Genomic DNA, 27,921 nt, shown 5'->3' on the forward strand with positions numbered 1-27,921 from the left:
TTCAGTGGACCTTGTATTGATGGTTATGATTCAGTGGACCTGCACGTGTGGTTTTGGTTTAGTGGACCTTGTATGGATGGTTATGATTTAGTGGACCTGTATGGGTGGTTATGATTCAGTGGACCTGTATGGGTGGTATTGATTCAGTGGACCTTGTATTGATGGTTATGATTCAGTGGACCTGCACGTGTGGTTTTGGTTGAGTGGACCTTGTATGGATGGATATGATTGAGTGGACTATGTATGGATTGATGGTTATGATTGAATGGAACTTATATGGATGGTCATGACTGAGTGGACATTGTATGGAAAGTTATGATTGAGTGGACCACTTTTGGATTGGTATGATAGTGGACCTGTACGGATGGTATTGATTCAGTGGGCCTTATATAGATGTTTATGATTCAATTGACCTTGTATTGATGGCGATGTTTGAGTGGACCTGTATGGGTAGTTATGATTGAGTAGACCTTGTATGGATGGTTGATTCAGTGGAATCATATGTATGGTGTTGATTCAGTGGACCTTGCATGGATAGTTATGTATTCTGCTAATTATCTGACACAATTTGTGACAAATATTGTGATACTATATCTGTTCTGTGTGTGTGTTTTTCCTATGAAATACAGAAGAGGCTACACATAATAGAAACTATGACAGAAGGTAAGATATTCCGTAAATATATATAATTTAGCGATATGTGTTGTGTTCATTTGCCTTCGTTTGGTCCGTCGTCTTAACTGATGAAATACAAAAGAAAGGTTTTGGGGTATATATCCATGACATGACACAAAATCAGTACATGCACAGCATAAAAACGCAAAAATCAAATGAACAGCGAAGTTCATTTTAGAATAAAAAGTATTATACGCACTGAAATCTGTAATATACTTTGTATTTTTGGAAATTAAATATGATATACTTTCTTTTACTAATTCAAAGTAATAACATGACCTCTTCATAAACCATTTGTAGCATGTAGATGTTGTAGAAAAGGACAAAACAATCTTTAGTGTTGTCTCAGTGACGTGAAGAATACATCATATCCGTTCTTTGATTCATATCTTGTAATATACATACCACCCTTTTAATACTACTGTTAGAATAACGTAGGGAATTTTTTTTTCTAAAAAGGGAGAGGATTGAGCCCATAAAAGGTTAATTCATACTGCAGTGATTCTATTTGAGTAGTCACAATGCCTTGACTGTATCAATGTATGTGATATGCAGTAAATGTCCTGATAAAGCCTTAAACCACTATCATGTCCGCTTTGGACGAAAAAAAGTTCTGAATTTTTTTTTTTTTGATCGAAATGTCAATCTCTTTACCTGTTTTAACATATGTAGGCATTATATTGGTTATTTCGCTCGTTATAAAGATATTTACAAACATAATGCCTAACCATGTAAAAAATAGCATAGAGGATGACAGAAAATAATTATTTCTTTAAATTAACAACTTTACAGTGGACAATCATATTAGACACATACTTGGTCAGTAAACTGTGTCAGTATGGATACATCAGTAAAATAAGTTGGCTTATAAAAGTGTATAATGTATAGCAAAAATGACAAAAAGAAGGAAAATCTATCATTGAATGAAAAGGCAATTCATCAAGTAGACAACTGTCTCACTGTGTGCAGGTACATCTTATAAAAATTAAATTTCATTCCAATACATGTGTTGCAAGTAGAGATGATCATCAGTAAACCATGCTTGAAGCTTTTCTATGTCAAAGGTAGAAAAAATAGATAATGTTGATGAGAAATTCGCTACATATTTTTTTAAAGCTTAAAAATCAATTTTGTAGACACCTGTCTCAATGTGAGTAGGTTTTGTAAAAACTTTCAATCTTATAGAAATTAAATACCACTCCAAAACATGTGTTACGAGTAGGGATGATCAGCGGTAAACTGTGTCTGAAGCTTTGCCATATCATGCTAGACGTAATGGCTAAGAATAGATATTGTTGATAAAAAATAACTATAAATCTTATTTGGATTAATAATCTATTTTGAAGACACATGTCTGTCTTTATGCGAGCAGGTATATACACATTTTCAATTTCATAGAAATTAAATGCCACTCCAATAATTATGTTACAATTAGGGATGCTCATCAATAAACCACTATTGAAGCATTTTAAAAGTTTACAAGTTTGACCTTTCTAAAATGGTGTGGACTGCTTCGCTCTATGCTAGTTTAAGGTAATATGTGTGCATGTGGTTGTTGATTTAGTATTGGAAATGTGTTATTTTTATATATTGATTGATATAAAATGGATGTCTTAGACTTGGAATATCTATTTTTGTATATATATTAAGATGAACTTTTCTGAAATTTTAAACTGGCTGTTCAGTGTTGTGCGTTATACACCGATGCTTTTAACATTTTGTTCAATTAACTTGTTGAAAATTAAAACATTTACAAATAGACACGACTCTGGAGGTTTGCCTCTCTGAAGGTGTGCCTAGATTGGCAGAAGTTATAAAATACAGATACTGCATTTTTGTAAACATTGTATAGGAACATTGTTTAGCAAAACAAATCGTGCATATTGCAGATTAACAAAGCAAATAAACACGTATTAATAATTGATATTTCAATATTGAATTTCAGTGTGCAATATATGCATAATAAAACGAACATGAATTAATGACAGTTGATCGGAACTGAAATACACATAGCTAATTTTCCGGCATTTGATGTCTTATCCTGAGACGAGAAAAGTCTGTAATTCTTTATTCATTTAAGCCAATAGCTGTTGCTGTATCTCAGCCGCATCATAAAGCAACCAATCAGAATATATATGTGATAAGTAATTATTTCAAGATGGCGTGTATTTCGACTGAAACTTATAGCTCCGCACCGTGATGCGAAGCAACCATGTCAACGCGATACTAAATAACTATGCATAAATATCAGTATTCGTATTGTCATTTGATACAGTCATGCTGATTATAAGGTGCACAATGTTCTCTGCTTTTACAATCTTTCTGTTTGAATCCGTCCTGGTTTTCTAGTGGTTATGACCAGTGTATATAGCAAATCCCAAATACACCGTTTGGTGGAGCGCCTGACAGAGGCAAAACGCACAGATTAGGTACATGTAACAAGTACTATTGGTATCGGTATCGGAATCGACTTGGAACTTATTAATTATTGGTAATATTAATTATGTGGAATGGTGTAATTTTTAATCAACACCGTTGTCCTATATTAATTATATATAAAGTTGAATTCTTTGATACGTAGTTTTCACGCCATGTCTGCTAACGAATTAGACCTCGTTATTTTAGTCGTATAGATGTATATAATAAGACTAGAGTTTAAATGACGATCGAATAACCTATACTCTTATTAATTAAACATTTAAGTTAAATGTGATAAACAAAAGTAGAAATTATAACAAAAATACCGAACTCCAAGGAAAATTCAAAACGGAAAGTCCCTAAACAAATGGCAAAATTAAAAGCTCAAACACATCAAACGAATGGAAAACAACTGTCTTATTCCTGACTTGGTACAGGCATTTCCTTATGCAGAAAATGGTGGATTAAACCTGTTTTATAGCTAGCTAAACCTCTCACTTGTATGACAGTGGCATAAAATTCCATTATATTGACAAGAATGTGTGAACAAGCCGTCTTAATAGATGGACATCTGCAGGTTTCGGAAGGCTAAATGGAAAACACAAAATTTTGATGAGAGCCTTTTTTTAACAAATATGTATCTAGACTGTGTAATGATACGCCAAAAAACGTTCCTGAAACCAAATAACGACAAATGCAGGAATTTTTACTCTTCTCTTTCATATTTTTCAGACCAAGACCCGTGTTTTGAAAATCCGTGTAATAATGGAGGGACATGTACGGTTAATACAAATAGTGAGACAAAATTCAAAAAAAATATTATCTGAAGGATTTGGACAAATAAAAATTTGTTAATTTAAGAATTCAACGGACCAAAAAAGTGACCTTACCGTACTATCTTCTTTAGCCGTTTGAAATGATAACTAAGTATGTTTTTACTGTTCGTACCTTCATCACAGAGAGTACCTGAGGACAAATAGCGGCCAATCAGAATAAATGCAGGAATGGATAAAAACTAAGTTTGTCATCTGATTGGTAAAATTTTATTATCAATCAGCACACAGCATATGTTACAATCTATATATACTGGAGTATACGGGTCTTTCGTACATCTATAACATACCAATCGTTGAAAACTATCTCTATAAACAGTCTAATGAATTGTACGACAGTAACAGTAGTTATTGCCATGCTGGTAATGGTGATGTTTGTTCACTCTATTGAAAGTAAGTAATAATTCTTTTTTATATTGAAGTTCGTTTGTTTAGAATCACTAAGACATTGAGGTTCTACTCATCGTTATTTTTTTTTTACATGACTTTTGAATACTTTAATCTTTATCCAGGTAGCAGGTGACAAACATCACTGAACCAGACTGCTAAACTCCTTCGTCTTGTGATTCCATCTACTGAATTACATTGACATTATTCTCAATTGTGACTTTTCCAAATTAAACCGATTCTAAAGTTACTTGATTATGTTGATAAATTTAATTCATCCACCATTTTTGGTAGGCTTTATTTTGTTCAAAATTTATTTTTCTGTTTCATATTTTAATAACTGGTAATTGTCTTTTCGCCTTTTTCTTGAGCCTATGGTTCTGTCTGCTTTTTAAACTTATAGGTATGTATCGTCACCAAGAACCATTTCTTATTGAAGAAAAAAGTAAAATCACAAAATTACTGAACTCCGAGGAAAATTCAAAAAGGAAAGTCTCTAATCAAATGGCAAAATCAAAAAGCTCAAACACATCAAACGAATGCATAACAACTGTCATATTCCTGACTTGGTTCAGGCATTTTCTTATGTAGAAAATGGTGGATTGAACCTGGTTTTATAGCTAGCTAAACCTCTCACTTGTATGACAGTCGCATCAAATTCCATTATATTGACAACGATGCGTGCACAAAATAAACAGACACAATAGGTAAAAATGTCAAAAATAGGGAATAGTTTCAATATAATACCAACCTTGTTTTCAGGTACAATAGGTACACATGACCATTTAAAAAATTAGTAAACAAATATTCAAAAACAATACATTTTTTTGGGGGGAGGGGGGGGGGGGGGGCAAACTAGTTATGATTATTTCGAGGTGCGTTGTTGCTAGTGACGTTTTACTGGTATGTTTAAATAGTAAATCGGACCCTAATGAATGTTGATTGAATTTTGAAAACAATTAAACATCCAAATAATTGCATTCAATAGTTTAAAACAAATATGACATGATGAATAGGGTATTTACTGATAACTAATAAAACTTTAAAAAAAAATTAAAAAAAAGTAATAGAATGCTAAAATTTTATTTTATTCAAATTTAAAGTTATGTAGATTCAGTGTGATCATAAAAATGATATGTGAACTACAATCTCGCCAAATTGTTCTTACGTATCAATATACGATTAATTTCAGCAAAAGAGAACAAATGCAGCAGTAAGAATTCCGGCACCTCCAGTAAGTGTTTTGTCTTTCCTTTTGAGTATTGCTTTTGTTAAAACAGGAATCTTTTAATTGTTTTGTATGATGAAGGCTTTTCATAGAATCAAATAATTCCAATAAAAACGTGCCATTGTTGGGATAATCGATTTAGTTTAAACATATTTTATTTGCTAAATATCAGCAAAATGGATGAGACACAAGTAAATCATACTTATGAAGTATTCTCCATATTACAATACAAGTATATATACAATAATAACATTATGAGCATGCATGTAAAGCTAACAAATTCATTAAATATTATACGAACTATAAATAAAAAGAAAAAAAGAACAAGAAGAATGGAAAAGGAGGAAAAGAAAAAGAAGCAAATTATATTTTCTGTGATGTTGACTTAGGTTTGATGGTGATGATCATCCGTGCCGGTAGCAATAATATTTTATGAAGGTACTAGAAATCTGTTAGACCTTTTAATAAAATCTTGAACATGTTTGAAAATTAGGAGATTTTGTTCATTTGAAAGTTCAAGATCTCCGCAAGTTAATAGTTTAGTATCAATAATAAAGTTTTCAGTAAGCCAATTAAGATTGTTAAGTAAAATTTCTCTACACGTAGTGTATTTTGGGCAAACTAAAAGAAAATGATGAACATCCTCAATATCAGACCCACACTGACACGAAGGATCCAGTATAATGTTAGCTTTGAAAAGGTCAGAGTTCAAAAATGAAGCGGAACATCGCAATTGAGTTAAAATAATATTCAGTTTTCTCGGACCGTACATATAATACGGCGCAACTCTACTCTGAACATTTTCATTTTTCAATTCTCTCTTAAATTTAGCTATAGAGTCGGTGTTTCGAATTTTTAAGTCAAGCTTATTCCATTCTCGTATTGTGGATGGAATAAAAGATTCAGTGGTAAGGGAAAGTCTACAAAATGGAACAATGATATTTTGACCGTTTCGCAACGGATAGTTGGTTGTACTTTGTATACATGGGGGACAAGATTACACAGGTACTGAGGTGCATGTTTTTTATTTATATTATAAAACATCTGTAATTTTCTTCTTCTTCGTCTTTCATATAAAGATTCCCAGCCAACCTCAGAGTACAGAGTATCAGTTTTAGTGAAGATTGGTAGACCTGTTACAATTCTTGCGGCTTCCAATTGCAAATTTTCTAATTTATTTGAATAACATATCCCACAATTATCCCACACTTCCGTGGCATATTCAAAAATTGGTCTAATAAAAACAAGATAAAGTTTTTCTAAATTATTACGAGACAGTCGATATTTAAGTTTAAGCAGAACATTAAGGTGTTTCTTTACACTTGTAATTATACTTTCAATATGATTGTTCCATTTTGCGTCACAACTAAAGGTAACTCCCAGGTGCTTATGCGATGTATTTATAGGGATAGTTTTATCATTTAGGGAAAAGTTGAGATCTGGTATCTCAATATTTGAAAATATCATAATTTCTGTTTTATCAGGATTAAATGACATAAGCCATTTAGTTGACCAAACGTCCAGCTCTTTCAGATGGCGGTCGATTACAGATTTAATCTGTGCACCATCGCTACCGGAATAACTGAATGAAGTGTCGTCTGCAAATAGCCTACACAGCGATGTAAGCTTACCAGCAATATCATTTATATATAAAACAAAGAGAAGAGGGCCCAAAACAGATCCCTGGGGTACACCTGCTGATATATTACAAAAAGAGGAGGACGAATTATTCAGTACTACTCTTTGTTTCCTGTCATGCAGATAATCTTCAAACCACTGTAATAAGGTTCCATCAATACCATAGGCTTTCAGTTTGTGAATAAGACCTCTATGCCAAACTTTGTCAAACGCTTTAGAGAAATCACAGAATACAAAACAGTTTATTTATTTTTTTTCCAAAGAGTTTAAGATGCAGTTGTATATTTCTAAAAGTTGATGGACAGTTGAATTTTGGGGAAGAAATCCGGATTGATATTCATAAATTAATTTGTTAGCGTGTAGATGATTATACAAGTGCTTAAAAACAACTCTTTCCATTACTTTTCCAACACAACTAATAAGAGAAATTGGTCTGTAATTTGAAGGCAAGGATGAATCCCCCTTTTTGAAAATAGGTATTAAATTAGCTATCTTCCAACTGGTTGGATATTTGCCTTCTCTTAAAGATTTATTGAATATAATGTTTAGCAGAACTGCAACCTTTTCCGGACATAACTTAAGCATTTTATGGCTGATCACATCTGGGCCTGATGCCTTGTTTGGATCTAATATCTGGATAATATCTATGATTTCTTGTGTATTTATTTTGATTTCCGAAAATTTACTATCAGTTTTTGTTTTAAATTCGGGTAAATTTACATGTTCTTCATCAAGTTTTGAAATCATACTAAAATATTTGTTTAATAAGCTGCATTTTTCCTCATCTTCATATACGACATCGTTTAGTCCATTATCATTTATAATATTTTGGAGAGGGGGTATGTTGTCCGAATTTTTATTTGATTTAATCAACATTTTCATAAGTTTCCAATACGTTTTTGAGTTCGGGGAGTTTTCTAGTATAATACTGTCCAAATTTGTTTCAAACTTTTCTTTGGCTATTTTTTTCATATTATTTACTTTATTTCTCTGTTGCTTGTACCTCAAAATGTCATTTTCAGTCTTGGATTTAACTGCCTTTTTTCTTAATCGGTCTCGAATTCGAATTTCTCGTCTTATGTCGTTATTGAACCAGTGTTTGTCGTTATGTCTTACAGTTATTAGTTTAGTAGGGATACACTCTTTGGTTATTTTCAAAAATTCTATTGTAAATATTTCACACAACTCGTTGGTGTTTTTAGTGTCCGGAAGCACTGTGTTCCAGTCTATTTCATCTAATTTCTCCGCAAATTTTGATTTATCAGCCCTATCATAGAGCCATATTTCTCTTTTAAAAGATTTAAAATCGGACATTGGACATTCGAGAAATGCAATAGGTGCATCATGATCACTAATATCGGATGGGGTTTTTAGAACACTAGAAAAGGAACATGTCATAGAGTCACTTATTATAATCGGATCTAGCAGAGTGCTACTATGGTCCGTTATTCTAGTAGGTAGCTTAATTACATTGGTTAGATTGAACAAATTTAATGTGTCAATCAGTTTGCTGTTGTGCGCTGTAAGTAAGTCAGAGTTCAAATCGCCCGTAATAACCATCCTCTCATTGACCTGTAAATGACGGTGTACTCGATTCGTTACGAAGATTTGGACCTGGGTTTGTTTCAACATTTCCAATTATGAGGATAAAATGAAGTACATACAACAGAAAAATAATGTCTGATCTTGGACTTACTGTTTGTAAAACCGAGAGATTGAAGACGAGGAAACTGCAGCGTAAGTTAGTAAAAAGTATATCTGAATAGGAATCCATTTTTATACGTGCTAAAGTTTTACAGTATTTTCTTCGATTATTAAATATACCTACAGCAGCCCTGTTATCTTGAACGCTGTTACCCATTGACTGAAACAGCCGTAACAGGTGATAAGAAAGGACTGTTGTAGGGAAGCATTACCAAACCGGCACACAAATCATCATCATCATCATCATCATCATCATCATCATCATCATCATCATCATCATCATCATCATCACAGGAAAACACAACAAAATAAAAAAAACAAAAAGATTCAAAAAATAATTTGAACAGTATAAAAGCATGAGAAGTGAGTTTGACATACATGGAAGTCATGATCGTTGAATGAAAATAGGATTCTGTAATATTGAAAAATTTAGTATTATACTTACAGGGAAAAACTAGACAAAAAAATTAAATTGAAACTGTATTGATATTAAATAAGGCACTAAGTATGAATGCCAATGAGAAAGCTGTACACAATAAAGTTTAAACTATTAGACCTGGAAGTAAACAAGTTTTAAATTACAAGTTTGGTAGCCAGAACACATATTTTATTAGCCAGAGGAATGGGATATAGACGTTTCTTTAAAATCTATCATTATTTTTGTAGTTTTATAGCTATCATTGTTGTTATCAGTATTAGCCCAAACTTCCATATATGCTATTGGTTTTACATCTAAATCAAACATTACAAAAAAACAGCAAAGACAATAAACATTAAAGTACAAATTACCACAGCATACACAATAAACATAAATACATTGACAACCGAACAGGAATACAATACAAAAGGTCAAGGCAAATGGCTCATATAATAATAGACAAATTTCATCTTGCATTACAGCTATTCTTTACGCTTTGTTTTTTTTATTCATTCTCAAATTATGCATTTATTAAATACTGATACACTGCTATGGTGAGCTATCCGTCGATAGGTATTTAAATTGATCATTTGTGTAGAGTTCGGTAAGAGTATTTACTGGATTTCTACAGTGTACACTAATATATTACATGCTGTTGACAATTGTACTGGTTGTATATGAACTATAAATAAAAGAAGATTGGACGGGAAAATAATAGAAAATAAGGAGTTAACATTTATAAGATTCGATTATGTCCTGTACTTATTACTGATTTGGTAATTTTAATATATGTACTTGTTACGTACATAAATGTTTGATTTTTTTTTTTTATATAAAACTGTAAACGGCGAGCCAGCGCCTTACTTTTAGCATGAATTTTACCATATAAAGATAGCCATTAATAATACAAATAAGAAACTTGAATACCATGTTGAAAGTCATAATAAGTAATAACTGATCTATTTTCATAAGGTTATTAAACAGGACAATAACCCCTGTTAGCAGTTTTTAACGAATGTATGTTATTGCGTATAAAGGAGGAAGATGACGAGGGATGGAGTTAAAGGGAAAATTTGCATGTTTAGCAGAAAAACAAAACAAGAAAGAGATGGGCTCCAAACTATAAACGCATACTATGATATGCTTCGTCCGAATTATTATTGCTTATCAAAAATCAATCACATAAGTGTACCAGCTGCTGTTTATTAAATAGAAGAGTTAACTCAAGTATTCTTCATAATTAAGAGTGAATAAGTGTCAATTTTCATGGTAAAGGAAAACGCTAATTTACTTTATTCATAGAGATGTGTTATATAGTGTGATCACTTTCGTTCATTATTTTTTATTTAATTAGGATTTTTTTTTACATGAATACTCTATTTGTAATTGGCAACACCTTGATTAGCACATATGATACTTATTAGGAAACGTGAAACAATGCGAAACAAATAAGAAGTGAGTTTATTAAAGTTTTGAAAAGTTGATGAGATCCTGAACTCTAGTCTCCAGAGTTGTTTGAGTTTGAGCTGTCTTCACCTTGACGGATTGCTGCCTCAAGATCAGAAATATCTTGGAGATCGTTGATTATTCGTGGGATAATCGATGGGACAATGTCATCATTGAATCTAGTTCATCGACTACTATTGCTTTTCTAGAAAGTATAGTTACAACTCTTGAAATATAACTGAGATTAGGTTATTTGAAAGTAGTCACTTTTTTAATTGTTAGTGGGTTAACATTTTGCTTAGCACCACGATTCAAAGCAATTAGTTTCATTCGATATTCACGCCATCTTGAAATAATTACTTAACATACAAATATCGGTTTTGATTGATTGCCTCATGGTGTTGCAAATGTTCTTTTCGTTAGAATAACACGAATAAGATATAGAATTGGGAACATGTCCCGGACAGGAGAAGATGTGAAATACGGAAGATAATGGATGAAATTACAGTACAGATATTGAGGACCCAATCCCAACGATTTTTGCTTCGTGTTGACGTAATTCATGATATTGCGAGCACTCTGTAAATTTTTAGAAAAGTTAAACGTTTAATTGATTACTTTTAATCTGAAACATAAAACACGATACATGAAGGAAATCAACGACTCCATAACCAACAAATCTTGCAGTAAAATTACTGGTAGTAAATTCCGTCTTCTATCCTAACCTTTTTTAGATTTTGTTAAAAAATGAAATACTGTAAATTCAGAAATTATTGCGAGGTTTTTATTATTGCGAATAATGCGACTGGGTGATTATCGCAATAATGAGACCTCGCATTCTGATATCTAATACATTTAACTGTATGCATATTATCCCGAAATCGCAATAATTAATCTCGCATTTTATATCAATTCTTCAAAAATAGCAATAATAAATGCACGGATATTTCTGAATTTATATTATATCGAATGTCAGTATTTCAGAAGAAACTGCTTACACTTTCCAGAGAAGCTGTTGTCAACGTCAACGTCTAGGAGACAACAAATAGTCCTCCACAATAATTTTAGTGTCTATATATAATCTCTTAAACGCCCAATGCTTATAAAAAACAAGTGAATAAATTAAACAGAAACAATATAAAATCTGCAATCTATACTGAGATTTCCAAAGAAGAAAAACTCCGATATGGCATATGATCATGACAACTATTGAAAAGGTTCTTGACGTGGGCATTGTGATGGGGATTTGCTCTTCTGGGGCACCTTATATCAGCCTAGGTTTTGTGTTTATGGAGGTTTGTGTTGCGCAGTGTCTAGTTTTCTATGTAGTGTTTTGTGGACTTGTTTGTCTTGTCGTTGTTTTGACGTTATTCGTTAGATGGCGTTGTCAGTTTTCCTGCGACTTACGAGGTTTCAATGTCCCCTTAGTTTCTTCCTCCTCTTTTTGAAGACATGCACATGAAGATGTGGCGTGGTTAAGATACTTTTTATATCTCAAGCCTTCCCCTTGTTAATCTTGATCAGTGAAGTAAAAAATTGTACATCAAAGAGAAAAACAATTAAAATCTAAATGGAAAACGCCAACATTTTCATGACAACCTTTTTAAACAAATATGTATCAAGAGTGTGTAATAATACGTCAAAAGCATATTGCTGAAACTATATAACGACATATGCAGGAATTTTCACTCTTCTCTTAAATATTTCAGACGAAGACCCGTGTTTTGAAAATCCGTGTTATAATGGAGGGACATGTACGGTTGTTAAATCAAGGTTCAGCTGCATGTGTAGCAATGGTTTCACAGGTACTCTCTGTGATGCAGGTACGAACAGTAAATACATATTTAATTATCATAGTAAACGACTAAAGAAGAAGGTACGATAAGGTCACTTATTTTGGCCCGTTGAATTCTTCAAATAATATTTCTGAACTCTATCATACTATTTGCATTAGGTCTTTACACTTCTTACAATAAGTATAAAACAACCAAATAGCCAAATTTTCATTTAAAACAGTTCTTTGCATTAAGATTTTCTGGATTATTTTGTAAACAGAGAAATGAATAAATGATGTAAAACAATTATGAGTGAACTAAAGGTTAGGGTTTTACGTTCTATTTCAACATTTATAATGTTTAAAAATTTGTAAATAAAAACCAGACTTTTTATCTTTTCATAAATCATTTTGCAAATGTAAAATAAATAATTAATCTTTAATTTATCAAATCATTTTCAAATTATCAAAATGACGATAACAAATATCTAATATAACATACTAAAAAAAGTTGTAATGCTCGGTAAACTAATTAATCTTTTAGACGTAATTCTGCCTGGAACATAATTTTTGTTTTCGAATAAAATCAAATGTTAAATCCATTATAGAACAATGCCGTAAACCAAGAACCATGAAGTGTAATGACGGTGTTCTAACAACAGATGACAACCTGTCATGTATGGAGGGATATACAAGTATTGTGTATGCCACTTCTGTGTGTTTAAACCAAACAATCGAAGATACCATATGTAAGAATGTATTTTGGTTGGTTTTCAAATTGTCTTGAATAAAATAGGAACAAAAATTTAACTTATCTTTGGCAGAAATTGTATCAATTGTTAAATTGTATCACGTATCACATGCTAAATTGTATCACTTATCACATGCTAAATTGTATTACATGCTGAGATCAATATCATCCATAGGAAGGCAGACCTAAATACTAATGCTGATCGAGGTTTTGTATTGCATGCGCGACAACTGTTACATTTTATTGTTCAATATATCAAATTTTACAGAAGAGGTTACGTATAACAAAACGAATTATGATAAGGATATGTTATACGGGGCATCCACTACAGGGTATGTGATATAGGTTTCAACAGAGGCATATAATACAATGCATTATATGTCTCTGGTTTCAATAATGGCTGTGCTTATGAACTATGACAGTTTCTTTCACAGCGGTACGTTTAACTATGTAAATGAAAGTTTGCAATTGTTTAAGGTATACAATGTTCGGATTTAGATAACTGGACACAAACAAAATTTAAACAATCTTTAATCATTATAAAAAAGGGAATGGGAAATGATTTAAATTGAGACAAATATCATCACGAGTCCAAATGAAGTGCACTTTATTTAAGCAACTATTGGTCATCGTACGGCCTTCGTCTATGAGAATTTATTTTTCTTTAAATGTATTTACATGGCTACACAGTTATTGACAAAATTCACACAAATGTATAATTTACTTAATTTAGGTGTTCCTGATGATACAAACGATGCAACACTAAGATTCTTCGGTAGTTCTAAATACCTTTTTGTCCGGAATATCACAACTGTTCCTGGTGCGAAGGTAATTTACATTTAAGAAAATAAGATATCTAAGTTATTTTATTTTTAACCTACTTAAGTAATTATGCACTCGTATTGTATCTTTTTATTGAATGTCAAAACCAACATTTTCTATTTGAATAAATTTGTCACCTGAATAGTAATAGGTTTTATTTAAACACTCATTGTTAATTAAAGCAAACTCTGTTTGTAAAACCTAGACACTGATACCAGGTTTATAATTCAGTACGTCCGTATATGTATTTTTTACTCCTCATAAATGGTGCTAGAATGGAGACAGTCAGAAGGCCAAATGAATAAAGATTTTTTTCCCAAAAATAAGTGTCAAATGTAAATATGCTGTGGGTAGAAAAACCTTTAAGTTTTGAAAAGATTGATCATTTTATAGATAATGACATTATTCTATGAAAGAACAGAAGCGCTGATGACAAGGCTTTTGAAACCCGCGGTGAATAAACGCCCACCAGCAGTGGCATTAATCCAGTGTCTTTAAAGCAGCTCTTCTTAATACCATATTTATTATTGTAATTAAACCCGTTCCGTGAATGATGTCAACCTTTTTTGTCGCTTGTATTTGTAGAACTCCTGTTCTCGTGTTTGTGGGTCATTGGTGGAAATAAACAATGAGGAGAAAAACACCTTTCTAGCAACAACTGCTGAAGAATTTCAAATAGGTAAGCAATGTAAAGTTTGATGGAAAAAAACGCATATGGTGTATTACATAAAATTACTGCATGGCCAAGAAGAAAAAACAAAGCAAAGGCAATGTTTTTTTTATGATTTCTCCTTTTAAAATTCAAATTGAGGCCTTCAACAAGCAACAAAAACTCTCAACTCTATTGCAGGTTCAAGATAGCCCCTACGGGTGACTGGGGAATAGAAGTATGGATTATATATGAATTATTTTGATAATTGGTGTAAACTGTAATTTATATCCTTAGTTTGGCATATGATGTTGCATTGCAAGTAAAAATTGAATACTTAGTACTTAAGGTAAGGAAATATTAATTTCTTTGTTTAGGTACCTTACTTATAGGATTAGAACATAATGGAGAAGAATTTGTATGGCTTTCGGGTAATTCAACTGATGCGTATGACAACTGGGACCCTGCAGAAAACTTTGAATCAACATGTGTATATTTAGGATCGGGTAATACGAAATGGAATACGTTTGATTGCATAGGTCTAACACCGTTTGTATGTGAAATCAGGTAATACTCTGGTTTGTTTATTGAAAGCTTTAATTTCACATACATGAGTATTTAGGTTACTTTTATCTTTGGAATAATGCAAGTATCAACTCGTTAACCTGGTTAGCATAATTATATCTGAACACCCAATTAGGAATTGAGTAGTTGCCCTATATTTTTCTTATGAGGTAATATTTTTTCAACGATTTGTTACGGTTAGTTTACGGATTATTAACGGATTATTACGAGTGCTTACGTGTTATTAACGATTTCATTCATGTAACGATGGCTTAGCGAATTGTTACGTGTAATAACGAGCACTTTACGTGTAGTTACAAGTACTTTTAGAATAGATACGTATACTTTACGTATTCCTACGTATTGTTGACGATTTTGGGTAAGGTACAAAAGCTGAAAAATCGAACATTTCATTTTCAGTTGTTATTAAGAAGTTATAGAAGTCACATCTCTGCATATCTACTCTACAATATCGAATGATTGATTGATTGATTGTTGGTTGCTTAACGTCCAGTGGCAAATATTTGATGCATATTCAGGACGAGAACAAATTAACAATAAATACAATAGGTAGGTTCTGTAAAAGGGGCGTCCGGGATTAAGGTCGGAGAAATTTAGACTGCCACGGGAAATGAGGGTATATTGGATAGGGACAGAAATTTAGCCTTGCAACAGGTCATCTACGGACCCCTCAAAGAGTTGTTGCAAGGGTTCTTAACGTGCAAAGAGCTTGGCACTCTCTTTACACGAAGCATCGGATTTGACCTCCCCATTCTGACCGGACGTGGCTGCAAATTTGTACATCCCGCACAGCCAAACGGACGCCCCACTTTAGCAAGGGTTTTACTGCCGGTCGGAGGAAGACCAATGGTGACCATACTTCTATTCCCTAGTCACCCGTTGGGGCAATATCGAATGATGATACATTGAGATTTATATGTTTTCTGGCATAAAATCTTAAGAACTCGTAAATACTCGTAACTAACTCGTAACTATTGGTAAATGTTTTGATGAATAGTAACATTCCGTGATATACTCGTAAAAATCCGTAAAAACTCGTAAAATGCTCGAAATGCGTGCTGGCTCCACTAACTATATTCGTAGTTTTAGCACAATTACACATATAAAGTAACCTCTCTTTAAAATTATATTTTTTTTTGTATTTAATGAATGGCTTTTATTTATTTTGAATTTATTGAACCATAAAAGTAATTTTTGACTCTTCACATTGAATACAACAACGTACACACATGTTGGCGTATGTATACACAACGTCAGAGTGGGCGTGTCGCCATAAAAATTGACAACATTGAAAATAAAGGTAATACTTTTAACCAATCAGAAGACAGTAAATACACCAAATTTCAGAGCTGACCCCAATGTGAGCTTATGCCATCACTTGGCGTCCGTCGTCGTCCGTCGTCTGTCGTCGTCGTCTGTAGTCGTCTGTCGTCGTAAACTATTTCAAAAATCTTCTCCTCTGAAACTACTGGGCCAAATACCTTCAAACTTTAATTAAATGTTCCTTAGGGTATCTAGTTTATAATTTGTATGCTTATATCTCAAAAACTAAAGCTTTTAGAGCAAATCTGACAAAGTGAAATTGTTCAGTTGGTCAAGATCTATCAGCTCTGAAATTTTCAGACGAATCGAACAACCCATTGTTGGGTTGCTGCCACCGAATGGGTAGTTTTAACAAAATTTTGCAGCTTTTTGTTATTATTTTGAATATTATTATAGATATCTATAAACTGTAAGCAGCAATAATGTTCAGCAAAGTAAGATCTACAAAAAAGTTAATATGACCATAATTATCATTAGTTACAGAAAAGATCACAGCAAAAAACTTCTATTTAACTTAATCATATTTTGTCTGTTGTAATTATGATTTATCTATGATTTGGTCTTTTACAGAGATAGCTGATCACCAGGACAAACAAAAAGTGCAGTTTCGAATAAAAATGTATAAAAAAAAACTGATATGTTATCTGTTTTAATCTGCTGTCCGTTGTTTAAAACTTAGTCATTAAGAATTACCGACTGAAATAATCCATTTACAAATTATATGATAATTGTCATGTATTGGTTGATCGATACAGTGTGCAATATGGGTGTGGTGTTTTAATAAAGCTCGAATGGTTTCAATATGATGAAGACAGCCCGATGGTAATAAAATGATCTCGTAAGGCAAGAGAGTCACAAAATGATAAGGAAAAGCCAAAGAGGTTACAAAATTGTACTGAGGAAAATCAAAGCCGTTACAAAATGCTAAGGAAAATCCAAAGAGGTTACAAAATGATAATAAAAGCTAAAGAGGTTACAAAATCATAAGGAAAAGTAATGGTTAGATACAATTTAATCCTGGTATATAGATGAGTTTATTTATTCAAATAGTCAAATTCCCAAAACTGGTGGCAACCAATCCTACCAAACACGAGAGGTGTCTGTAAAACAGTTTCAAAGGAGTTGTATTCACAAGGTATTGTTACAACACTCCTACAAATTACAAAAGTCTCATAACTCCCATACAAATGATCATATTGAAATAGCAGTACTACATATGATGGCATGCAATAGTACCAAGTATGAGAGTTTTCTGTCAAATTGTTTCAAAAGAGTTATGTTTACAATGTGTTATTGTCACAATACTCTAACAAATAGTGAAAGTCATTTATATGTCCCTTTGGAATTTCAACCAAAGATGAACTTCTTTCACTTTATTGGATACCTAATTTACTCAAATGTCCTTACAAGCAACTTGTGTTGCTATGTCTTCCAAGCGCTCCACGAATACTCTTTCTAAACTATCAACATCAATTTTATCAGCAATCAATGCCAGGCATCAGTTTTACTGTGAAACTACCTATTCTTGGGACGGCGTGAATCAGATGTGAATATTAAAAATTCCAAAGATCTGGTAGAGTACATACAATCGAAGTCTCTTTCCTCTTGCAATAGTATAAAAACATTTCTACGTGTTTGGTGTTGGGAATACTTGTGTATTCCCCATACCAAACATAAAGACAAATTGGGGAAAAAATGGTCTTTCTTTGTTTCATAAAAAAAAGACGTGTTTTTTCAACAAACAATCGACATTTACATAGGAACCAACTGTGCTTCTCTTCTTGTCGACTTATTTCTTTATTCTTCATATAGCAAATTCTTAGGAAGAGTGAAAAGAAACTTGCATTATCCTTTAACTTCACGTTCTGCTACGTAGATACTGTCATTTCACTAATGAATTCAAAGTTTGGTGACTATATTGAACGCATCGATCCAATCGAACCCGAAATAAAGAATACAAAAGAAAAAGCTAAGTCTTTCTCATATCGTGACTTACATCCAGAAATTGACAATGAGGTTCGGTTGAAACTTTACGACAAAAGAGATGATTTCACCTTCCCAATTGTGAATGTTCCATTTCTATGTAGCAACATTCCAGCAGCGCCTGCATATGAAGTATATACCTCCCAGTTGATACTATATTCCAGAGCTTGCATTTCCTTTCTTCATGATTTCTTTGATAGAGGGTTGCTGCTTACAAGGAAACTATTAAACCAAGGATTCCAAGGGGTGTAATTGAAGTCACCCCTCGAAAATGTTACGTACGCCATCACGAGTTGGTTGACTACTAGTTTTATGAAATATCTGTCTCACAGATGACGAAGGATATGTTCCAATTGTCGTAACCACAATCCCGTCCCTCTTTTCCTCGAATGGGACATCACCAAATAATACTTTTCACCGAGTTTGTACTTACATGATCAACACAAGTGGATCTGGATATGCTTACACTTCTTGGGCACCTTATATTATCCCTAGTTTTTGGTGGGATTCGTGTTGCTCAGTCTTTAGTTTTCTATTTTGTGTTTCGTATAATAACTGTAGGTCGGTTTTCGTTTTTAGTCATGGCGTTGTCATTTTGCCATTAACTTATGAGTTTAAGTATCCCTTTGGAACGTCAAATGTCCACGTCAAAATGACATCCTAGCAAACAATCCATCCAAGTATGAGAGCTTTCAGTAAAACGGTCTCAGAGAAGTTGCGTTTGCAAGGGAAAAAGCCGTCCCATAACTCCTATTTGAATTGTCAAACTATCGATATAACGCGATCAAAAGAATATCTTGTTACTTGGCAAGTAATCTTAAAAAATATGAAAGCTGTATGTTAAACGATCTTGGAGTATTTATATGTATCGGAAGGACGGACGGCAGGCCGGACGGTGAACATTACCATATCTCCCGCGGGGACAATAATGACAAAATAAATCAACAAATGGAATAGAAACATTATAATTCCTATGACCTCATTAGAGTTTTTTCATTCTTACGTTGCTGAAATTATATACTAGTATACAGTGTCCAGCTGTGTTCTTTAATTTTTCTATATGCAGTGGTTTGCTTTCATTGAAGTAAACGAATGAAAATTTACCGTGTTTTGGCATGCAAATAAAGACAATATTCTACCTTAAGTCATGCGTAAACGGTTAAAGAAATAATATAGAATGTAATTATATATCACAACAAAACATTAAAATATTAGAAAATATATTGGTGACTACTTTACGAAAATAAAAACAACTCTGTTGCTATTCTTTATCTTGGCAACAATTGTGATGTCTTCAGTACTCACCTCTTACATTCACTAATATTGGTATCAGCGCTCAGCTGCACGGTGTTTACGTCTTCGGCGCTTACTCTAACACTCCCTGATATTGATTTCAGCTTTGGTCTCAACTTGCGAAAGGAAAATTACGTTTGTTTTACATTATACGCAACTATGATGCTTGTAAAATCTAGAATACATGAACCTGCCTTAGATATACAGTACTGATCAGTCATGGAGTATTCATTGCATATAGTCCACAAATTTTGTGATTTAATTCTTCAAAGCCAGCAGTCAAAAGATTATATGATTTGATTATTGTATGCTGCTCTCCATTTTAACTCTGTATATTGAAGTACATTCCACTCTTTTGTATGTTAATATACAAATGTATGATATATAATCGACATCAATTTAAAAATAGAATATGGTATGTTTGGTGTCTTTTTCCCGATTGTAATATTTTTCCTGGTGGATGTGACATGAATTATAATAGGTGACGCTCACCTTGGTGAAGCACCTGGTCTCGCTCCTTTTTCTGTTCATGCATTTTTCTCAGATTTTGTTTATTACCTTGATTTGTGTTTTCTCAATCTATTAGCGAGATTTGAACAGCGGTAAAATACTGTTCCCTAAATTTGTGATCATAAAAAAGTGTAAGTGCCAGCAGGGGAATTATTTGGTAAAATATGTTTTCGTATATATGTTTGAAGTATAAATATTTTCGTTTGAACTATTGCTTAACAGTATCTTTTGATAATGATTAGATGGAACCTATACTAGTATTAAACAGCAACCCATACACCAAAAAAAAACCTTAAATACAGCAAGAGATATAATTGATTTAGAGACACATTAACACTTCTGTCTGTAACAATCATAAAACTCAACCAGATCACGAATTCTAATTATAGTTAATTACCCATATAACTGTAAACTGGATTATATATATAGTTGTTTACGACTTCGTTGTCATTTGCTCTCTGGTGGAAAGTTGTCTCATTGGGAGTCATACCTCATCTTCTTATAATTAAAGATCCATCTTTTTACATCTTGTGATCCGTTTATTTGGCAATCGCCAATAGCAGTCAGCAGGTTTTAAGAACATCCGTTGTTCGACCTGTTAGTCAAATGCGTTTTGTTTAAATATACTTTTTCACTTTTTTGGTCTTTTGGAAAATGTAGTTTGTGTTGTATTTAGACCCCTCTACTAAGAAATTTGTTTTGCATCCACACGTATAAAAATTGAGGTTTTTATCCAACGCAATCATAGGTTTGAACGTTGTTTTCAATTTAGACTTGTATATATATATATATATGTAGGACTCGGAGGTGAGATGGGGACTCTGAAGTGCGATGGTACTCGCCGAGGTGTGATGGACCTTTCGTTAATAATGGTTTATATGACGAGTGGTTGCTAGATGTGCAAGTGAGAGGCGAAAGATGACAAAGGGACATTCAAACTCATAAGTCGAAAATAAACAGACAACGCCATGGCTAAAAAAATGACAAACAGACAAACAACAGTACACAAAACACAACATAGAAAACAAAAAACTGAGCAACACGAACCCAACCAAAAATTGGGGTTATCTTGGGTGCATTGGAAGGGTAGGCAGATACTGCTCCAAATATGTGCAATAGTTATGAGCAGAAGATTTTTTTATTAGTATGTGCATCCATTTTCATTCATAGTGGTCCATAAAACATTTATAACCATTTTGGTACATAGTACGTTAATACAACCGTCTGCAGATTTCGAAAATAAGTGGATACCAATTATTTCCCTTTTCCCGTAGCATTAAAAGTTTATCAACTTGTTCCCCTGTGGAATATGCCGAAAACTTTTTCGATGGGAATTTAAACTGCAGACATCCATCAATCTATTGATCTTTTTGTTTCACAATTTATTACAATAGAGTTGTGTTTCCGATGTAGTTTTGTCTTGTGGCATGGACGTAGTGTTTGAAGCGGTGATATTCGATGGTACCATAAAAGTGCAACTATAAAAGAATAATATACATGTCCCGACCAAAAATTCCAAAATTCTCCAAATGCAGTAAAAACCATCTACGAAAATCTATTTTATTTCTTGCTCTCATTTGATTCTCATCAAACGAAGAGATGTGTTGCTTATTTTGTTTCGTTTTGACTAATCTTTCAATTATAACGAAGTCAATAAAGAAAATTTATTACGTAATTACAAAGTCAGAATGTTTCTAAAGTTCAAATGTTCGAATGTTCACAAATTGTCTCTAAAGATAAATTGTTCGAAAGTTCAATAAATAGTCACACGGACACGTAATCGTATAGTGGTATAATTGTTCGTTCCTGACTGAGTAAATTCGGATGTAAGTGAATTAATTCCAGCCTACCCACGAGGGGAGACCTGACGGAATCGGTCTTGTTCTAGTCCGAAACTGGATCTTATATAATAGTTCAGAGGGTCATCAATCACCTTTCAACAATAGCCCATAACTGTCGGAAGTTTATAGAGGAGTGTTACTATTGAATGATACATGTAGTAGGTTAGACACTGGACAGTGTTATTAACGTCTGCACAATGCAATTAACGTCTGCATGCAGGATACATGTACGATAATAAGTCGTGGGCATTGTTATTAATTGTCTGCAGGGTACATGTACTTGTTAAATTTTGTTCTCTCACAAATTGTGTTACATATTTCCTCCACTGGCAATAAGAACGAAAGTTCGGTAAAAAAAAGTTATTCATCCTTCATTTATGCGATTAGAATGTCTGTAGTTCCTTGTTAAGTTTTCCGTAACCATCACCACATATATAGTTCATAAAATTCGGCAAGTTCAAGATCTGGATATATATAGTTCATATTTTTTTTCGGAAGTTCAACATCTGGATATATATAGTTCATAATTTTTCCCGTCACCATCATAGTATATTGTTCATCAATTTCCGGAAAGTGCGCAATTCTTCAAACAATTGTCGGTCCATTCTATTTACACAGTTCATATTATTTCTCTAAATTATTTACACTGTTCACTATACTGCTAGTGAATCCGGACAGCAACGTTGTAAGGTTTACAATCTAGTCCCATAACTAAGTTGTTGACCTATCTAGCTCTGGGTACATCTTTCTCAAGAGGCTAGTGGTGTTGGTCTTCGGTTTAGTTTCGTCCTTGACCAATGGCGCAGAGGAAAATATCTCTCTAGAAGCAGTAACATCTGTCCCAACCAATTGAGTTGACACCATTTTGTACCCATCGTTCGTGGAATTAGAACCAGAACTTACACTCTTCTTTTTGGCTAACCAAGATATATTCCTAATGAATTAACAGTACAAAAATATGGCTATTCCAATGAAGATCGCACTTAAACCCACGGATACACCTACTCCAATTTGGAAAAAAACAAAACTTTTTAAATCCCCCCCTTTTTTTTTTATTTATCAATTAGAGTATCGATAGTTTATTTAATCGCCTTTAGTTCACTCTGGGAACAGTATATCTAACATATATGTTCCTGGTTCACTGGGTTATCCAAGCCTAGCAAAATTTAGTAAAACAATTTCTATGTATGAATCAATACGTTCTCTTAAATATCAAATTATCTGGTTAGAACAAAAAAAAAATGTCCTATACAACTTCTACAATTTTGAGAATCCTACTAAATAAAAACAAGATATGTGTATTTATACAAGACTTAAGATATGCATACATATATAGATTTACAATAAAAAAAAATAATTCAAACATTTTATCTAACCCTACACCTACACAATATATATTAAAACTTTTACGAAAAGTTATGTATCACTAAATTTCGTTACCTATAGTAGTACGTTTACTTCTTTATTATTTTTTTTTAATTATTCTTTTTTTTTTACCTAATCTTAACATGAATAGACATATCTATTTTCATCAATCTTGAAAAAACAAACTTCAGATTCCATTGATAAAATATTAACTATGTCTTGCTCATAATTCAATTTGTTCATAACTCTATATTTCACTATCGGCAACATTTACGGTGAGAAAAAAAATCTTTCCCGTTTATCTTTTAAATCATTTCTATTAATAGTAAATCGTATTTCTCATCAGAAAAAATATTTACCCTTTAATCTTTTAAATTATTTCTATCAATGGTATATTGTCTTCCTTATCAGAATATTCCTTTTTTTTTATTCGCCCCCCTTAAAAATTAAGCAACCTATTTCCTTTGGTATGCTCATTTATAAACAATACACAATGTTAAGACGACTTTTCTTAACTCCTAAATTATTTATTTTCTTCATGTTATTCTAATCTCTGTTGATAATCCTAACAAGTGTTTGTGACAAAAATTTCCATTTTAACTTAAATTCTAGTTTTCATTTTATAATCAACTATCCATTTCAATTACATTTTGTCATTATACATAAAGTTCAACTATATCTCTCATTTGTTACAAATATCAATCTACTACAAAAATACTTAAAAACCTTAGGAGCAAAACATATCAATTTTTTATCATTCATGTGCTATTTTACGAAGATACTTATTCATTAAACATTATGTATTAAAGGTGTAATTTAAAACCATACAAAAACCTGCACCATTTTCATTATTAACATCATTTATGTTAAGGGTTGGATTCTAAAAATATAGACTATTGTTTTCTCTAAACAAACGTGCTTAAGGTGGTACCTAACACTACAGGGAGATAACTCTGTAAAAATCAGCTAGACGTTTTTATCACGTTGTATTGTTAAGGAAATATTAAGCTTCTCAATGATCAAAATTAGTGTTTGTCAAACTGCTATATAACCAATGAAATTTTTCTGATAAAGTGGTTGGTTGAAATTTTTTGAAATTTTTATATTTTTGTCAAAGGGTCAAAGTAAACATTTTGTCAAAATTTTATGAAAATTAAACGAGCCAAATTAATATTAGTCAAGGTGTTGGGTACCACCTTAAGCACTTCTCAACTTCGTAAACCATAATCATCAATGGCTATAACATGGCAAACATATGTATCCTCAATGTACTCTTAACTTCATCTACAAAAGGTTCCAATTCAACCTTCATATACACCGGTGCTTAACTAATTTTACGTAAGATATATATTTTCTAGAATAATTGAATGTATCTTCATAAAACAACCCAGAATATGAACCAAAACAACCATCAATGCGAAAAAAATGTTATAGTATCAGATATTTTAGTTTTTACCATATTTATTCTTGAACGAAACACTAGACGCTTCTTAAAACTTTAAAAAAAAAATGATTTTATTTTTAAGAATCATATATATAACTTATCCTATCTATTAAATAACAGCATATAAAAATAACAAATACAAAAATAAATAACCTTTAATTCTTATAAAAAAATGTGTATTCATAATTCTTAAATTGACCTATAATACTTTAGAATACCTAATAAAAAACTTCGTGTGAACCACATCTGTGAACAAACAGCTGATTTTAAGCCTTTTGAATATACGGCCACACTCCCTTTAAAATTTACAACTTTACTTAATATGTGTGCCATCCCTTGAAAACCATTTCTACTTTTTGTGCTGACATAGAAATATCTTGATTTTCCACAAAGAAAAAATGAAAGTTCTTACGTTTTATATTCCTTTGCGTTGTTTTAGCTTGAATCCAAGTCGATCCTGGTCTAATCGGCACCAAAAATAGACTTATAACGAAGTCAATAAAACAATGAATAAAATTTATTACGTAATTACAAAGTCAGAATGTTTCTAAAGTTCAAATTTTCGAATGTTCCTAAAGTGTCTCTAAAGTCAATTGGTTCAAAAGTTCAATAAATCGTTTTGCATTATAACCCTGGTCGTGATCGTGACGAATTCTGATGTTGGCGAATTGTTCGAAAATCAGTGGTGTAAGGAAACTAGGTCAACCTGAAGAGACTCTGCTCCAGACATCCGATTAGTGCGAACTGAAAGTGTCATATGTATAAAGTTTGATCTTGTTTGTTACAACATCACCTATGTTAAGCATTGACAAACACAGAAAAGAAGAAAGGACCCAGAATAGATCCTTTGAGAAAACAAGGCAATTTGAAAAATAATTTGTAACGTATTAAAATTTTAAAGGTCTGTTGTTCAACTTGTCGTTAAGGATGTACTTAGATGAAATTAAAAAAAATTAGAATTTAAAATTGATACTATAAGTCAGAAGAGCATTAGTTAAGGAACACAATAAGCTTAAACTATTGATAGGTTATGGCGCTCTTTTTCGAGATATTTAATTGTTTAAAGATGGCGGGAAAAGACTGACTCCTTCTTTTACCTTATATTTGCATTGGTATTATTTAAGTCTCAAATCGAAAGAAAAGAAATCTAGAATCTGCTTAAATTTTGGTAGATGACCTTTTATGAGCTATTGAAGTCTTAAATGAAAAGAAAAATGGGTGTTATGGGGCAAAAAAATTTACCCTGTATCGTAGGAAAAAAACCATTAGTATAGACAATGATTAAATTTTGTTTTTCAACTTATTTTAATGATTGTAATAGTGAATCACTGTATAAATTTTTAATCATATGATTAATTTTGAGTAATCAGGAAGTGTTTTCCACAATGCATTGTAAATCAGGGCCTTTAACTTCCTTTTCTTCTTATATATATAGCCTTCTTCTTTTTTCGACCTAGTTTTTGAGAATATGATTGAATATAATATATTTAAACATGTTCATATTTTTTATGTTAACATATTCGTATTTAATCAAAATTGTCTATTTGAGTTCAAAATGAAATCTGCTTGAAGGGAAAAACAACTTGATTTCAGTAAATTCAGAAATTAATGCATTTCCATTCTCAATTTTATTCTTTATAACAAAATATGTTTTAAGGTAAATTTTGCAATAATAAACATTTGAATTTCACCCATGACTGAAGGGTGGACAGGGGTTAGGGAGCATGGGAATGTGGGGGTGAGTGTCAGGTGGAGGAAAGTTGCAGTCAGGGGTCGAACCGGGGGCAGAGGGAGAGTAAAAATAGGGATATGCTGGAAAATAATTTGACCGATTTCTGTCTGGGAGTTAAGGGAGAAGTGGGAGTACAGCGGGAGGGAATTAGAAGTAGGAGGGGGGAGTGTGAGTGCAGGGGGAATTGGGAGTAGGAGGGGAGAGAAATTGCATTCAATGAGGAACATTTTGTTTCTATAAAAAGTTTCAATCATTGTTCAAACTAGTTTTACCATGCTCTAACTCGGAAACATTGTCAGTGTTTGTCTGGACAATATTCAACAAAGATTTAGTTACCGTTACAACCAAAATATTGATGCCGAAATGACTACAGTGTCGATTTGATTTGTACAACTAGAAATTTGCAGATAGACTGACGAACGAGTACTTATTTTGGATATTTTTCCACATATTTTGACAGGGCTCTAAAATAAAAACATGACTCATATAACATCAAATCGGAGAGCAATTGTATCAGTTTAAAAGCTGGCCTTACCATACACGTATTGTAGTATTATCTGGGACCCCTTGCAGAATCAACAAATAAATAAAATAGAAATGACCAAGAGAAGAGCTACCAGGTATACATTAAACCAATACACCTAATCCTATATAACCGAACGGAAAGAACTGGAAAATGTAAATGGGTCTGAATATGAACTTCTTAATATTACCTGAGTGGGGTGTACATTAGGGGAGCATTTTAAGTCCTTTTGCTTTTTTTCTGTAAATGTTTCTACGGCTCTAATCAGTGTCACTTTGACAATTCCTGTTCCTCTTGTTATGCCGTAATATCACAAACTCCAAATTGCTCAATTGTACAAACTTGGTGATAAGTCTAATTACGTAGGTCACATTCCAGGGAAAGAGGACAGGATTGTAGTAATGACAACTGGAACACATCCATCATCATCTGTGAAACAGAAATTCCATAATGGTTAACCAACTCGTGGAATACGTTTATCGTAGATTTTATTCGTACATGTATTTAGATGAGTAAAATGGATATAATTAGATAAGAATTTTTGTAAAAAATAAATGAATACATATAGACAGGAATTTT

General features: G+C 32.6%; 1 protein-coding gene across 1 annotated transcript; it reads left to right on the plus strand.

Annotated features, from left to right (window-relative positions):
* Positions 1-13,133: 13,133 nt before the first annotated feature.
* On the plus strand, positions 13,134-17,283 carry LOC127734344 (CD302 antigen-like). Its single transcript, XM_052244191.1, has 5 exons — positions 13,134-13,270; positions 14,006-14,100; positions 14,680-14,773; positions 15,121-15,310; positions 17,222-17,283. The coding sequence occupies exons 1-5, from the start codon at positions 13,153-13,155 to the stop codon at positions 17,229-17,231; spliced, it is 507 nt and encodes a 168-aa protein (XP_052100151.1). The 5' UTR covers positions 13,134-13,152; the 3' UTR covers positions 17,232-17,283.
* The last annotated feature ends 10,638 nt before the right edge of the window (positions 17,284-27,921 follow it).

This window comes from Mytilus californianus, unplaced genomic scaffold (genome assembly GCF_021869535.1).
Source record: "Mytilus californianus isolate M0D057914Y unplaced genomic scaffold, xbMytCali1.0.p SCAF_3, whole genome shotgun sequence".
Classification (NCBI taxonomy): domain Eukaryota; kingdom Metazoa; phylum Mollusca; class Bivalvia; order Mytilida; family Mytilidae; genus Mytilus; species Mytilus californianus.